Source organism: Thunnus maccoyii, chromosome 16 (genome assembly GCF_910596095.1).
Source record: "Thunnus maccoyii chromosome 16, fThuMac1.1, whole genome shotgun sequence".
In the NCBI taxonomy this organism is placed as follows: Eukaryota; Metazoa; Chordata; class Actinopteri; order Scombriformes; family Scombridae; genus Thunnus; species Thunnus maccoyii.
Window position 1 is genome coordinate 2,129,310 of NC_056548.1, and position 14,095 is coordinate 2,143,404.

The following is a 14,095-nucleotide window of genomic DNA, read 5'->3' on the forward strand; positions in this document are numbered from 1 at the left end:
GACACGAGGAGGTTTCCAGGCAGGACGGGAGCTTCGTGTCCCCCCCCCCCCACCACCCTCCTCAACTGTGCAGCGTCTCCTCTGATCTCCCCCCCAAAAAAAAAAAAAAAAATGCTGCGAGGAAGGTCAAGAAGATGTAGTGAAAGGGGAAAATATGCATGTTTTATAGGATCTACGTTTTTTTCTTTCTTTCCATCAATATTTAATTTTTCTCAACCTTTTTCAAAATTAAGGTTCATGTTAAAGCTGCAAGTAGTCGGTTAATTGATTCATTGATTGACAGAAAATGAAACACACATCATTTTGATACTCAAATCATTTTTCTTTGTTCTTTAAGCAAAAAAAAAAACTAAATATTTGCTTGTTCCAGCTTCTCAAATGAGATGATTTTTTTTGGTTTTCTGTGATAATAAACTGAATGTCTTTGAGTTTTGGACATTTGAAGTTATTAACTTGGGTTGTGGGAAACTATAACTGGCATTTTTCACTGTTCTCTGAAATTTCATCCACACTAAAACTCACTGGGTTCATATTTTACTCAGTTTGGGGTCGATACAGCACCAACACAACACTGTATTAATGTTACTCAGAAAGGAACTCAAGACAAGAGGTTGTTTTGAACCAGTTTTAGTGTTATTCTTTGTATTTTTCTGTGGGTCATTTACCAAAACTAAAGCTTGTTATAATCTACTCTTATTGTTAATAACTTGTGCATCTTTTGAACGTCATCTGCACGTCGTTTTGTACAAGAAACAAAACATTTGTGACAGTTTTTAGCTGAAGCTTGTTGCGTAACTGCAGCAAAATAACAGATTACTACTTGATAAAGTTAGTTAGCAGTAACCTGATGTTGTGTCGCTGCTATATTGATGCAAACTGTGTAAATTTTAAGCCAGTTTCAATTAATTCAGAAAGATGAATCTATAATGAAAATAATCTTTAGTTGCAGCTCTAGTTTCTACATCCATCTGGGTGCAAAGATCATTTTTTAATTCTGGGTAAAACATGAATTAATTCCAAAACACACATTTGTCCTGAGGACTACTGGGAGTACTGGGAGTCTACTTGCTTATCAGTCTTTATAAAAAATAAAATCATTTTCTAAACTGGAACCAGAACACAAATAATAGAAGTAGAAGAAGAAGAAGAAGAAAGAAGGACTGTCAGCTTATTGAGACGTGGCAGCGTTTGTTGTGTTTTTTTTTTGGGGGGGGGGGGGGGGCGTGGGATGACTGAATGTGTCAAAACAGAAGAAATGATGCAATCTGGTAACAAATTCGAGAGAAATTTTTATTATGGATATGGCACCTGTAAGATGGTCAAAACCGGGTTACAGAAAGACAACCATGTATGTGACATGTTCCTCTGAACGGATGAGAACCTAGTAAACTTATAAAAGAACAACTGCTATAAAAATGAAGTATGTACATTTTCGGATTTGCAGCATTATTCATGGTAAATGAACTCAAAAAGATGTCTTTCGAAAATAATAATAATAATAATAATAATAATAATAATAATAATAATAATAATAAAAAATAAGCCAGGCACTCAAAGTTAGCATCAGTTAGTCATGTGTTTTCCCTCTCTTCTGCGAGGAAAAAAAAAAATAGAAATGTACCATAGTTTTCTCTTTTTTAATATTTTAATTTGTTTGTATTTAGAATTTTATAACACTGTTAACATTGATAATAAGAGATTCCCTCTCTCCCGTATTTCAGCTACTTGGCACCAAGTTCCTCATAAAAGAATCTGTATAATTGTACAAGAAATAGTTAAAAACACAGACACAGTTTCTTCACAGGTAAATGAAGTGATTTTTCAATATTTGTAATTCTTAAACACTATGTATTTTTGACAGCAGCTGTGATTAAGGTTTTTAAGTTTTTAAAATCACCAGCAAAGTTTTTCATTTTTCGACATAAAACACAGAAAAAACATTTAAACAGCTTGGACCGGCTGTTTGGTTTTTGTTACATGTGGGTGTATTTCCTGGTTTCATCTGAGTTATGTGCAACCAACCCCCCCTCCCTCCCTGTCCTTCCCCCTCACCCCTCCCCCCCCCCCCTCCCAAAAACCCCCCCTTTCCTTTACCTGCCATTCGTTTGTGTCCCCCCTCCCCCCCCCCCGTTTTCACGCAAAAGTAGAAAACGCTAAAATCCAGAGAGGAGCGCAGAAACAAAAATGCTCCTGAAGTTGAAGATTCAACCACAAATGACCCACCAATCAACCGACAGATCGAACAGCTCGGATCACATTCCCCTTTATCGAACAAAAAAAAATAAATAAATACATCATTGAACTTCATAACCTGGGTTTTTTGTTGTTTTTTTTTTTGTTGTTGTTTTACACGTTAGTAGCAGTAACAAGACATTGATTCTTCACAGAAAGCACAGACGCTACAGATTGTTTTTCCTGATATGAAGGGGAGGATTAGAGGCCCGCGTCGGTTTTTTGACAATACAGACTTTTATTCTTCCCAACGGGCCTCCATCGCGTCCCCGTTTGGGCTCGACAGACTTTTAAAAAAAACAAAAAAAACCAAACTAAACACAAAAAAAAAACTGCTGGACCGAAGGAATAAAAATAAAAACAAACAAAAAAAAAAAACGAGGGATCGATCACGTGAAACGCATCGGACGAACTTACTAAACATGCAGTTCAGTTTTCCAAAACACCTATAAAAATAGATTTGTAGTGCGAAATATTTTTTTTCTTTTAATTTCTTTAGAAATCTCTAAAATTGTTTTTTTTTATTATTATTATTATTATTATGTGTCCTGAAATACTACTGTGATTTTTTTTTTTTATTATTCTCCTCCCTTGAACCACTTGTTTAACTTTGTTCGTCCCGTAAGAGAAGTTTGCGCAGGAAGTCAACAAGTTCGGTGGGAACCAATGAAATACACCCAATGCACACAAGAAGCCCCAAGGGACTCTGGGAAATGTTTCACAACTGAGGCTTTTATGGTTTTTCCAGGACATAGGACTACATCTAAAATGCTACTTTTAGGCTTTTCCTCATCATAATTTATTTCTATATAGTGTAAATATTTATTAGTTATTTAATACTTTGTATGCAAGAGCTGGAAACTGCAATTCCCAGAATTCCTTAGCGGCAAAAACATGGCTCCATAAACCTTTGAGCTAGTTAAAGAATCTTTTCATCTCTGAGAGAAAAGACAGCGAGATAAAGAGGTTTTGTATAAGACTACACAACAGCAAAAAGCAATAGCAGAGAGAGAGAGAGAAAGAGAGAGAGAGAAGGATTTAGAAAAAACAAAAAAAACAAACAAACAAACAAAAAAAAAAGAGGTTTTACAAAGACGAAAAAGGAAGCAGCGAAAAAAGAGGTGGACTCTACAAATGTTTTTTTTCGTTTTTTGCAAAGGCCACCGAACACGAAATTTCCACGAACCTCCACTGGTTTCACTAAGACTGCAGATAGAGAGAGAGAGAGAGAGAGAGAGAGAGAGAGAGAGGACGGAGACGGAGGAAGAGAGAGAGAGAAAGAGGCTTTTTTCGGGATGTCAATCATCACGTTAGACTCCACCCCTCCCCCTCCCCCCCCCCCCCTCCCCTTCTCCCTCTAAGCCCCGCCCCTCGCCTCTTCACCCCCCTCGCCCCCCCTCCCCCCCTCCCAACACTAGAGATAGAGCACAGAGAAGACAAAGGACAAAAACAGCTACAGTAGCTCAGTATATACTGCATATAGTCAACACACACAGAGAGAGAAGTTGCCATGAAAGACTTTTTGACAGCCAGTGACACTAAACACATCGGTAACACATTTTTACGGCTTAATCACACTGGGTAATAAGGATGACGGGATGGTAAAGACGGGGCTGTCAACTTTAAAAAGATGGACGTCTTTGACAGTTTTTATACCGTTTTAATTATTACTTATTCTCATCTTTTTTTTTTCTCTTTTTACCAAAAAAGTAGAAGAAAAAAAAAAATTTTTTTTTTTTTTTTGTTTTTACAAATGAACGAGAATCACAGTGCTTTCAAAAACACCAAAACTTGTGAGATTAACATTTCTTTTTTTGGCAACGGAGGCTGGGGAAGAAAAAAAAAACACAGAAAACAAGAAGAACAACGACAAGGACAACGTCGCTAAAGGAATGTGATTTTTTTTTCTCTTCCTCAAAAAAAAAAACAAAAAAAATCTTTTTTTTTTTTGTTGTTGTTATTGGATTGATTGTTTGATAGATCGATTGATTGAAAATGCATGTCTTTATTACAATCTCCTTGTTGATATGTGGTTTTATCACAGGGTCCGGCGATGAGATGGAAGAGAGTGGATTGTTTAGGAAAAAATCTTGTGGAGGTGATTCCGGTTTAGGAAGAAGAAGAAGAAGAAGAAGAAGAAGAAGAGATGGAGGAGGAAAAAAAAAAAAAAACAAGAAGAAGAAAAGTAGTTAAAAACAATAAAACAGTGATCAAACAGGAGCCGGTCGAGGTTTTTAACATTCATTTTTCAAGTTAGCAACGCTAGCTAATTAGCCTCAGTCTCACTGAGAATTAAAAGTGATCAAGTTAGAAAATACATCAAAAATAAAAACAGCTTAAATCTCAACCAATCAACTCCATGTTGCCATGCGGAGCTCCCCCTAGTGGCCCAATCAGGTTGAGCAGTTTTTTTTTTGTTTTTTTTTAGACAAACATACGATGAAACATGGAGATGACGTTGCTGATTTAGAGGTTCTTACTGTATTTCTGACTTTCCTGAAGGTCAGAAGAGGAAAAAAACCAAAACAAAACTTTTTTAAAATTGTTCCCCCTCCAAAAAAGAAACGATCAGTCTGTCGACAAGCTGTGGGTTCGTTTACAGCACCCACATCAGCCAGCTGAATCAGGGTTACTGGACGGTCGGTAGCACCATGAATCTGTTGATAAGACAAGGTAGAAATGTGAAAAAAAAGGTTAAATGATCAGATAGACAGAGTGAAGAAAGAAGACAGATTTGAGAATGGGAAGAGAGATGCAGAGGAGGTTATGTTTGGTGCGAGACCTGTAGGTAAACTCCTGGGATAAAAGAGGAAGTAGTAACATTCGATAATTCACAGGTCATTACCCGGCTGAAATTGCTTTTTTTTGTTTTTCTTCTTAATGCTTGATTCGTAAGTTAAATCTGAGCTAGAATATTTTATAAAAAAAAAAAAAAAAAAAAGGAAGAAATAAAAGAAAAAAAAACAGCATTTTAATTCTCTAAACTATTCCCTCAATCGAGAAACGTCCTCAAAAACCTTTTTTCAAAAGATTATTATCTTATGACACCTCTTGTCAGGTGCGGGGGAGCGAGCGCCCTCCTCTCGGTTTAAAAACTTTCTTTTCAAGTCTTGATCACATCAAGATGCAGAGGAGAGCCGCATAGAGTTTTCTGTCCGTTACAAATCCCTGTACCGTCCTCCTTTAAATACACACAATCAGCATCTTCATAAAGATGCAACAGAAACAAGTCAAATAATAAAAATTTATCCCCGTCAGGCTCCAGCGGAGTCCTTCGGCAATATGAATTCTCTGTAGGCAAAAAAGGAATTCTTTACAATAAAGAATAGTCTGTTTTTGTTGTTGTTTTTTTTTTTTTAGTTCATTCGTTCAGGAGAAAAACTTTGCTGATCGCAAGAAACAGGAGCAAAGAGAGAGAGAGCGGAGGAGAGGAGGATGAGGAGCAGAGAGAAAAAAGATAGAAAAAGGGGAGGGGGGAGGGAGGGGGGGGGGACATGTTTGAGGGTCATTCATGTCTATTACACAAGCTCAGTTGCTCAGATTCAAAGTGCTAGAGTACATCTGTCATCCATTTCCTGTCCGTTCTCCCCTCTCGGAAACACAGTGCTACACCGTGTTGATAAAAGATAGCAAGTAAATAGTCTCTTTTTTTTCTTTTTTTTTTTAACGAGTGAGTAGTCTTTTACTTTGACACAGTCGTTGATTCCGGAAAACACAGTAATGCGGTCTCGAATGTTTTGCGTTAATCCTCCTTCCTCTCCAGAGTTGTCTGCGTGGTGTGGATCCCGTTGCTGTACACCGGGAACGGTAGCGTCGAGAAAAGTCCCTCCGCCGTGGTGAAAACGTTGGCCGCCGTCGGCATCTGGCCTCCCAGGGCGCCGTTTCCTCCCGTAGCCGCCGGGGAGCCGACGAACGGTCCGGCGGCCGCCGCTGCCGACATGTTGAGCCTGTGGACGTGGTGGTAGAGCATCTCCATGGGCGTCTTCGGGTCCAGGCCGAACCCCGAGCTGTCGACAAAGTTCATGGCGCCGTTGGGGAGGAGGTTGCCTTGTGCCATAGCCAGGGTGACGTCCGCCGGCGCGTACCTGATGGTCCCGGTGGTGTAGACCCGTGGAGCCGTCGTGCTGGTGGACGCCAGAGTCCCCGTGACCCGGTGGACCAGAGGGAGCACGACGTTACCCGCCTGCAGGCGCTGCAGCGCCTCGAGATCGCCAGAGTACAGCAGTGAAGAGGAAGGGGTTGATGAGGACGAGGAAGAGGATGAAGAAGTGGAAGAAGAAGAGGAAGAGGTGGTGGGCGTGCCTTGTTGCTTGTCCCGTGGGGAAGCGGAGAGAGGAGGGGACAAGGGGTCCGCAGAGGAGGCGCTGGAGGGAGGAGCTAGACTCGCAGCGCTGGAAGCAGAAGACGGAGCTGAGCTCCCGTTGTAAGGAGGCTTCCTCACTCCTCCCGCTCCTCCCTCGGTTCCAGGAGGGGTGAGGACGGAGTCGGGGATAGCCACCTGGAGAGAGCCTCCCTGGGGTGAGGGGAAGGTCTCGTGGGTCCCCGGAGCAGCCGGCTTGGAGGTCATGCTGTACGGAGACTCGTTTCTGGAAATCTCTCTGTTGGGCGGGTAGTTCCAGATGCTGCTGTCGTTGTCGAAATTGATCGGTTCTGCCATCTCCGTCTTGATTTTCAGGACCGAGGATGTCGCAGCTGCGTTTGGGGAGCCGGAGGAGGAGGTGAGGAGGTGGGAGGAGGCGGAGGAGGCACCCTGTGAGGGGTCGACCAGCGGCGTGGTGTCTCCCATGGCGACGGGGCTGGGCGTGGTGGAGGAGAGGCGGAGCCTCCTGCTCCGGGTCCCGTCCCATTTCTGCACTTTCCTCCTCTTCCGCCTCTTCTGATGTTTGTTTCCGGGATTGGCGCTGTCGCAATCCTGCACACTTCCATCCTCTTCCTCGTCATCGTCCTCATCCTCCTCTTCCTCCTCCTCTGACGAAGAAGTTTGCGAGTTGTGCAGCTGAACTTCTTCCCCCTCTCCATAATGCTCCACTTTAATATGAAGCCCACCAAGATTACCCAGTCCTCCGATGGCGCTCAGTCCCCCTAATCCACCCAGTCCTGTTAACCTCCCCAACCTGCCTCCACTTCCTCCTCCTCCTCCTCCTCCTCCTCCTCCTCCCCTGACCTCCTCCTGCTCCTCAGCCTCTCCGTCTGAAGGCTCCAGGCTGTCGTCACTGTCCTGACTCTCGGGGTTACTGGAGCTGTCTCCTTCTTCCTGGCGTTTCATTTCCTGTTCGGAGGAGCAGTGCGGTTGGCCGGGCTGCTGCTGACGCTTGCTGTCAGCCTCCGGGTCTTCGCTGCGTTCTGATTGGTGGCCTGACTTCCCCTCTGGCTTGGCGTTCTCGTTGTCTATTAAGAAGAAAGAAGCGAGTCGGTTAAAAATGGAGATGCAGACTGAAAATAAAAGGAGATGAACATTAGAAGATGGATTTAGCTAAAAAGTTTCAAAAGTGGCAAAAGTTTAGTGCTAATTAACACGTTAGCATTCCAACACTCTAAAACCATGGTAAACTTTACCTGCTAAGCATTAGCATGTCAGCTAGCATCCCATCTCTCTACTGTTAACTAATAAAGACAAACTCCCCAAAATATGTTAAAGGAGTAATAAAATGAAAAAAAAACAAACAAACAAACAAAACACAAACACAAAAAAAACATTCAGATCCAGATTTCAAAAATGAAAAGAAAGACAAGACATTATCATATTACAGCCTATTACTGTTTTTAATGTCTATTAATTGTATAGAATACATTGATTATTAGTGATTGGCACATGTGTATTTTATTGTTGGCACATATAGTATATAATAATAATAATAATATATAATTAGTTAATTAGATTTTTATTATTTTAAATCTCAAATAAGCCTTCAGCCTAAATTTAAAGTGTGTGAGAGAGGATGATTTTGTTGCTGGTTTTTATTCCATAACCGAGCTGATCTGTATTTAATAAAAGTATAAAAGTCTCTGCTGCAAAAATAGTCAAGTCCTGCCAGTTTTAATACAAATGTGTTGGATAAAACGATCAAAATACTAATAAAAAAAAAAAAGTTTGTCCTGAGGGAAGCGTGAGAGGAAAAGGTCTGCAGGAAATTTCATTAGATGTTGATAAAAAATTTAGTCCTGATGGTCGATTTAGAGTCCAGGAAATCACCAGAATCATTAGTGTTCATCCTCTTGGAATCATGAACGTGCACAAAGCATTTCAGCTGATGTGATGCAGCTTTTATTTTTTAAACTTCTCGACTTATTCGGCATAAAAAAAAACATATTTGTGGCAAGAAAACCTTTAACCGACCGACACTAATCTCAGGTGTTGATTCTTTTATTTCTCCCGACAGGATTTCCATGTGTTGTTGTTATTGTTGTTGTTGTTGTGTTGTGATCTTACTAATGTGTGTTCAGTATCTGTAGCTGCTGCTGTTCAGGCATGTTGACTCTGTCCAGCCCATTACACACACACAACAGAGACACACACACACACACACACACACACAACAGAGACACACACACACACACACACACACACACACACACACACACACACACTACAGAGACACACACACACACACACAACAGAGACACACACACACACACACACACACACACACACACACACACACGCTTCAGTCCCTGCCAGCACTCTGAGGCCAGCAGCTGCCCAGCTGGCAGCGCTCTTCCTCCCTCATGGCAGCCGAAAATGTCGACTCAATTGTTTTGTCTGGGGAGAACCCTGTATCTCCATTAAGTGTGATTTCCAGGCAAAACAGATTTATTCTCCGGCTGCAACTGAACATATATCAGTGATTTTTAGATGTTTCCTGGGGGTCAGACGGGAGTTTTTGGTTTGGTTTATTGACAATATTATAATATATTTTTTTAAAACACAACATCTGATGCAAGACAGAAACTAAAAGCTGGAACATTGAGTCACTAAAGCAGATCTATAATATGTTAGGGAGCAGACATGTTTTATTAACATTGTGCACGACCCCAAAGTAGCTTTAATGCCATGAATATTAAGTTAATAGATACCGCTGAGAGTAACCAGTGTTACATCATCATTAAAGAAAGCATGTGTATGACGTTATTACAGGAATTTAATGGGTTAAAAGCACATTAAGGACACACGGTACATGCCTGGTGTATAATGTTCTGCATGTTTTCTTAATTGTCTTTTGTCTTCAGTAAATATTTAAGTGGTCATTATAAAACCAGACATCATAGCTACCACGGCAACAGAGAACTGCAGCATCTTTCTCAGCTTCTAAATGAATATTTCAGTTTTTTTACTTGGCAACAGCTTCTCCTACTTGGACGCAGTAACATTTCGAGGGGGCAGCTCACACCAGAACTTTCCCAGTGATTCACTTGATTTAATCGTTCATGTCGAGTTCCAACTTTGGTGAACTTTGACACGTGAATTTACACCGAATTAACCGTCTCGACGGTATCGATCTAGGACTGGAGAGGCCCTAAACGGAGAAGCTATCGTAGCTCGTTAGCCGCGTTGCACCATCGATTTTTTTATTTAACCTCCTCTGTCAGAATACAAACCTGCTCTACAAAAGAGGAACGGACACAGAGACACAGAGTCCAGGCTGCAAATATGTCTTTAAACTGTATGAATTTATTGAGCTGGTGAGATTAGAGAGATACTGGGAGGCTGAAGCACCTTCCACTGGATGCTCCAAATGACTCCCATTAAAAAAGCCTCAACTTCTCTCTAGAAATACTGAGTCAATCATTATTTTCAACGAGTCATTCTGGTCTCAATCTCTAAATTCAGGCCCTGTAATAAATGTGCTGGTGGTCATTTTGGAAATTATCGCTCCGTTAATAAGATTTGAAGACTTATAGTAGCTTTGATGTCTGCCGTGCAGGCTCCAAGACTCACACCGAGTCGGACTGTTGTTGCAATATTTCACTAAGTTTAATGTAACGTCCGAGGTAGCGTAGCATGTTTCCAGAGCGTGAAAGGCAACCGTCGTGGGAAATCTTCAGATGGGCCAATAAATCTTCAGGTCACCCGCAACTTAGTATTAAACTCAAAACTTATAAGACTCAAAGAAATACACAGGAAGCTGGTAGAGTTCAATGTGAACAGGTTTACTCTGCATAAAGAGCGATACAAAGCAAACCGAGACATTAAATTATATACCTCTCATAACCCCTCCTAATGTGGCGCTTATTTGCTAAACCTCACCTAGCTTGATCTAAACACTTTGGTAATAATCCAGACATGACTCATCTCAGAAAACAAAGGTGTCAGTTGTACTTGGCCTCTCCCACATACATCATATATATCATACTAACTGGCGCCGATGCAATTATATACTCGCTATGTTTGTGCATTTTAATGGGCACCGTAGTTGTTTTTCTGTGGATTGCATCCTAACAGAGCAAAGGTCAAAGGGCAGATATCTCATTTTAGAATACGTTGAGCCTGAGCACCTCGGGCGGGCCTGTTGGAGCCCGGGCCGAAGCTGGCCGCCGCGTGCAGCAGCTGGCTTCAGTTTACAGCCGACAAGGCGAGCCAGAATCACTCTCCTCCAGGAAGAATAACAGCTGGCACTGATTCTTATCATGCCAACGCAGGCTGCATGACTTGATAATATTATGCTGAAGGTGGAGGCCTCGTGTTGGGTTAAATTCAACTATACTGGCCGCTGTCGGGAGCTGAGTGTCTGTCTGGATTGGAAGCTTGAAACGTTGGTGACACATGAATTTAATCCTTGATTTGTGTTTCTGGATCTGAATGAGGACGTCAGTCTTTTTAATTTAGTCGTCTGTATGGATGATCAGGTTCAGCTGTGTTTCTGGTGGACAGTTTTCAATAACTAATCAGGTAAAATGGGCCAAAACATTAAACTAGAACTAAACTTACTGTCATTTTTGGATTTTACGTCATTGTTATTTATGACAGCTTCCTCATTTTTCCTAAATCTTTTGAGGTTTATCAGGACTTATATGTTATTTATTGTGCTGTATCTTGGATGTGATGCTATTTATATTTAATCTTAAGGTCTATCTTGGATTTCTGGAAGCTAATACTTAATTAAAATGTTGAATTTATGCTCTTTGTAGTAGAAATGCAACATTTCAGTCATGGACCATGTTAGACGTCTGTCTCCATATTGTTAAATGGTTGATGTATCAGAGCGAATGATGGAAATAAATCAAAGACTTAATCAGTCTATTCATGACAACGTTTGATATTTTGTATTTTATAATATATTAAAATGATGTCAACAAACTTAAACCTCTAAAAGATCAGATTCACAATATGAAACATCTTCATTTATACAGTTGAAAAGAGGAACCAAATGACAAACACTGGAAATAATCCATCAGTTAAAACATTATCTAAAATGAGACCAACAATAAATGTGAAGATCTGTAAAATACAGAAACATGTTCGACATCAACAGGTTTCTGTAATATCGAAGGCTACTTTTTGTTTTTTGTTTACTAAACAAAGATGCTCTGTGATATTTCCTTCTTTTAAGATCTGTAGAATGAAATTGAAATTTTGAAATAGAAAGAAAAAAGCTGCAGAGAAATAAATTGAATGGGTAATGCAAAATAATGGCATTTCTAATAATAATAATAATAAGGATGACATCTGTATTTTTAGTAATTGTAGAGTTCTTAATACTGTTACCTGACTATTTGGTTATTAAATCACATGTATTTCATATATTTTTTAATTGTTTGGATGCTGTCAGTGCTGCGTAAAGTTAGACGCTGCGTCTCAAATCCAGACTACAAACTAATTCTAAGCAGGTTTTGAGTTTTTAATTTGTTTACACTGCAAAAATGACAGTTTAGTCAAACCAGACAGCGTGTAAGTTAAATACTGCTGTGCAGCAGAAACGAACGAGAGGAAAACTGCTGCTGGAAGACAAAGACAAGAGTCATAATATGTTTTATTTCACTGATCAGAGCAGGAAGCAGCAACTCTTCCTATTTTGTCAGCCTTGGTGTGTCTCCAACAAGCGTGACTTTCTCTTTGGTGTTCCTCAGGGTTCAATCCTTGGTCCGCTACTGTTCTCCCTGTATATGCTCCCCGATTGGAGAAATTGTTCGCAACCATGGTGTAAATTTTCATTGTTACGCAGATGACACCCTGTTATATTTATCTGTAGCGCCAGACGACAAAGATGCCCTTAATCCCTTTGACAGATTGCCTCTCGAGCGTCATACAACCTCCTTAAATTAAGTAAAGATAAAACAGAAGTTCTTATAATTGGCACAGATGCACAAAGAGAAGAACTTTCATGCAGGCTTGGAGATTTGGCTCTACAGATTAAACTAGAAGTAAAAAACTTGGGTGTTATCCTTGATTCCACAACGCTACAAAGACAGCTTTTTATCATGTAAGAAACATTGCAAGAGTCAGACCATACCTTACTTTGGAAGATGCCAAGAAACTCACTCATGCCTTTGTTTTTTCATGCTTAGATTATTGTAATGCACTTTATACTGGTTTACCAAATAAAACCATTGATCTGCTGCAACTCATTCAAAACTCAGCAGCAAGAATTTTAACCAAAACTAGGAAAAGGGAACATATTACACCAGTATTAGCGTCATTGCACTGGCTACCTGTAACGTCGAGGATAGATTTTAAAATTCTTTTACTTGTTTTTAAAGCCCAAAAAGGTCTCGAGCACCTTCGTACTTCTCAGATTGTTTGTCAGAATATGTTTCAAACCGTTCGCTGAGGTCGCTTAACGGTGGCTTGTTAAATGTGCCGCAAACAGAGAGGCAGCTTTTTGCAGCTACGCACCAAAGATCTGGAACAAACTCCCTCCACATATTAGACAAACATCTTCTGTTTGATATTTTCAAAAAGCAGCTCAAAACTTATTTTTATGGTCTTGCTTTTAATTAACTCAACCTTTTATTTGCCTTTTACTGTTATCAGCTTATTTACTACCTGTTTTATCTTTTTTATCTCATGATTTTACCTCCTTTTATCCTCTTACCTCTTTTTATCACTGTAGTTTTTTTTATTGTTTATTTTATTTATCTTTCTCCTATCTTTTAACATTATAAAATATATATTTTTTTGCCTGCTTGCTTGTTTTTTACCTCTTTCTGTAAAGCACTTTGAGCTGCATTTTATGTTATGAAAGGTGCAATATAAATAAAGTGTATTATTATTATTATTACTTTCAAATATGACGGTTGTGTGAGGTCGCAGATGACATGATGTCCGGTGAGAGAGGTTCTGTGATGTTTCTGTTCAGTACAAGATGTGTAGTAGGATTAATTATGTTGTATACTAACTGCATAAACAGTATACTGTGATAAACAGTATATACTGAATAGAATCAGTATGTGGTATGGATATGGGACACACTGAATCTGTGATGTGAGAAGCAAAGTTTCCCTACAAAATAATGTGTGTGAAGCATAAATAAAACGTCTTTCTTCTTCTTTCACTTGCAAAAAAATGTTTAAATAAACACAGAGAGGTTTTAAGTTGGTCCAGAGTTTTTGAGGCGTTTTGTGGCATCTTCTTCTGTGGTGTTCTGTGTTGTTATGTGAGGTTTGAAGGTATTTTTGTGGTGTTTAGTGGAATTATTCAGAGTTCGATGGCATTTTGTGGCAGTTTGCAGCACTGCCAGTGTTCGCTCGGTCCCTGCAGCTGTTGGCGTTCGTCACCATCCAGCCTGGCACGGACGCCACACTGGCACCGACTGATAAAATATCTTTGGCTTTCTCTCGTTCAGGCTTTATTTCTCACTGGTAGTTATTATACCGGTAACACTTGGAGGGAATCATACAGGTTTTATACGCATGTTGTGAGTGTGAA

The 14,095-nt window shown here is 40.1% G+C and overlaps 1 protein-coding gene across 3 annotated transcripts in view; it reads right to left on the reverse strand.

The window, feature by feature from the left end:
* Window positions 1–5,187: 5,187 nt before the first annotated feature.
* Window positions 5,188–14,095, reverse strand: part of LOC121881564 (neuronal PAS domain-containing protein 3) — a 367,402-nt gene continuing 358,494 nt past the window's right edge. For all 3 annotated transcript variants that reach the window (XM_042389431.1, XM_042389430.1, XM_042389429.1), the window contains one exon: window positions 5,188–7,620. In XM_042389431.1, coding sequence (XP_042245365.1) covers window positions 5,975–7,620 — 1,646 coding nt within the window. In that variant the 3' untranslated portion in view covers window positions 5,188–5,974. The remainder of the gene's footprint in view (window positions 7,621–14,095) is intronic.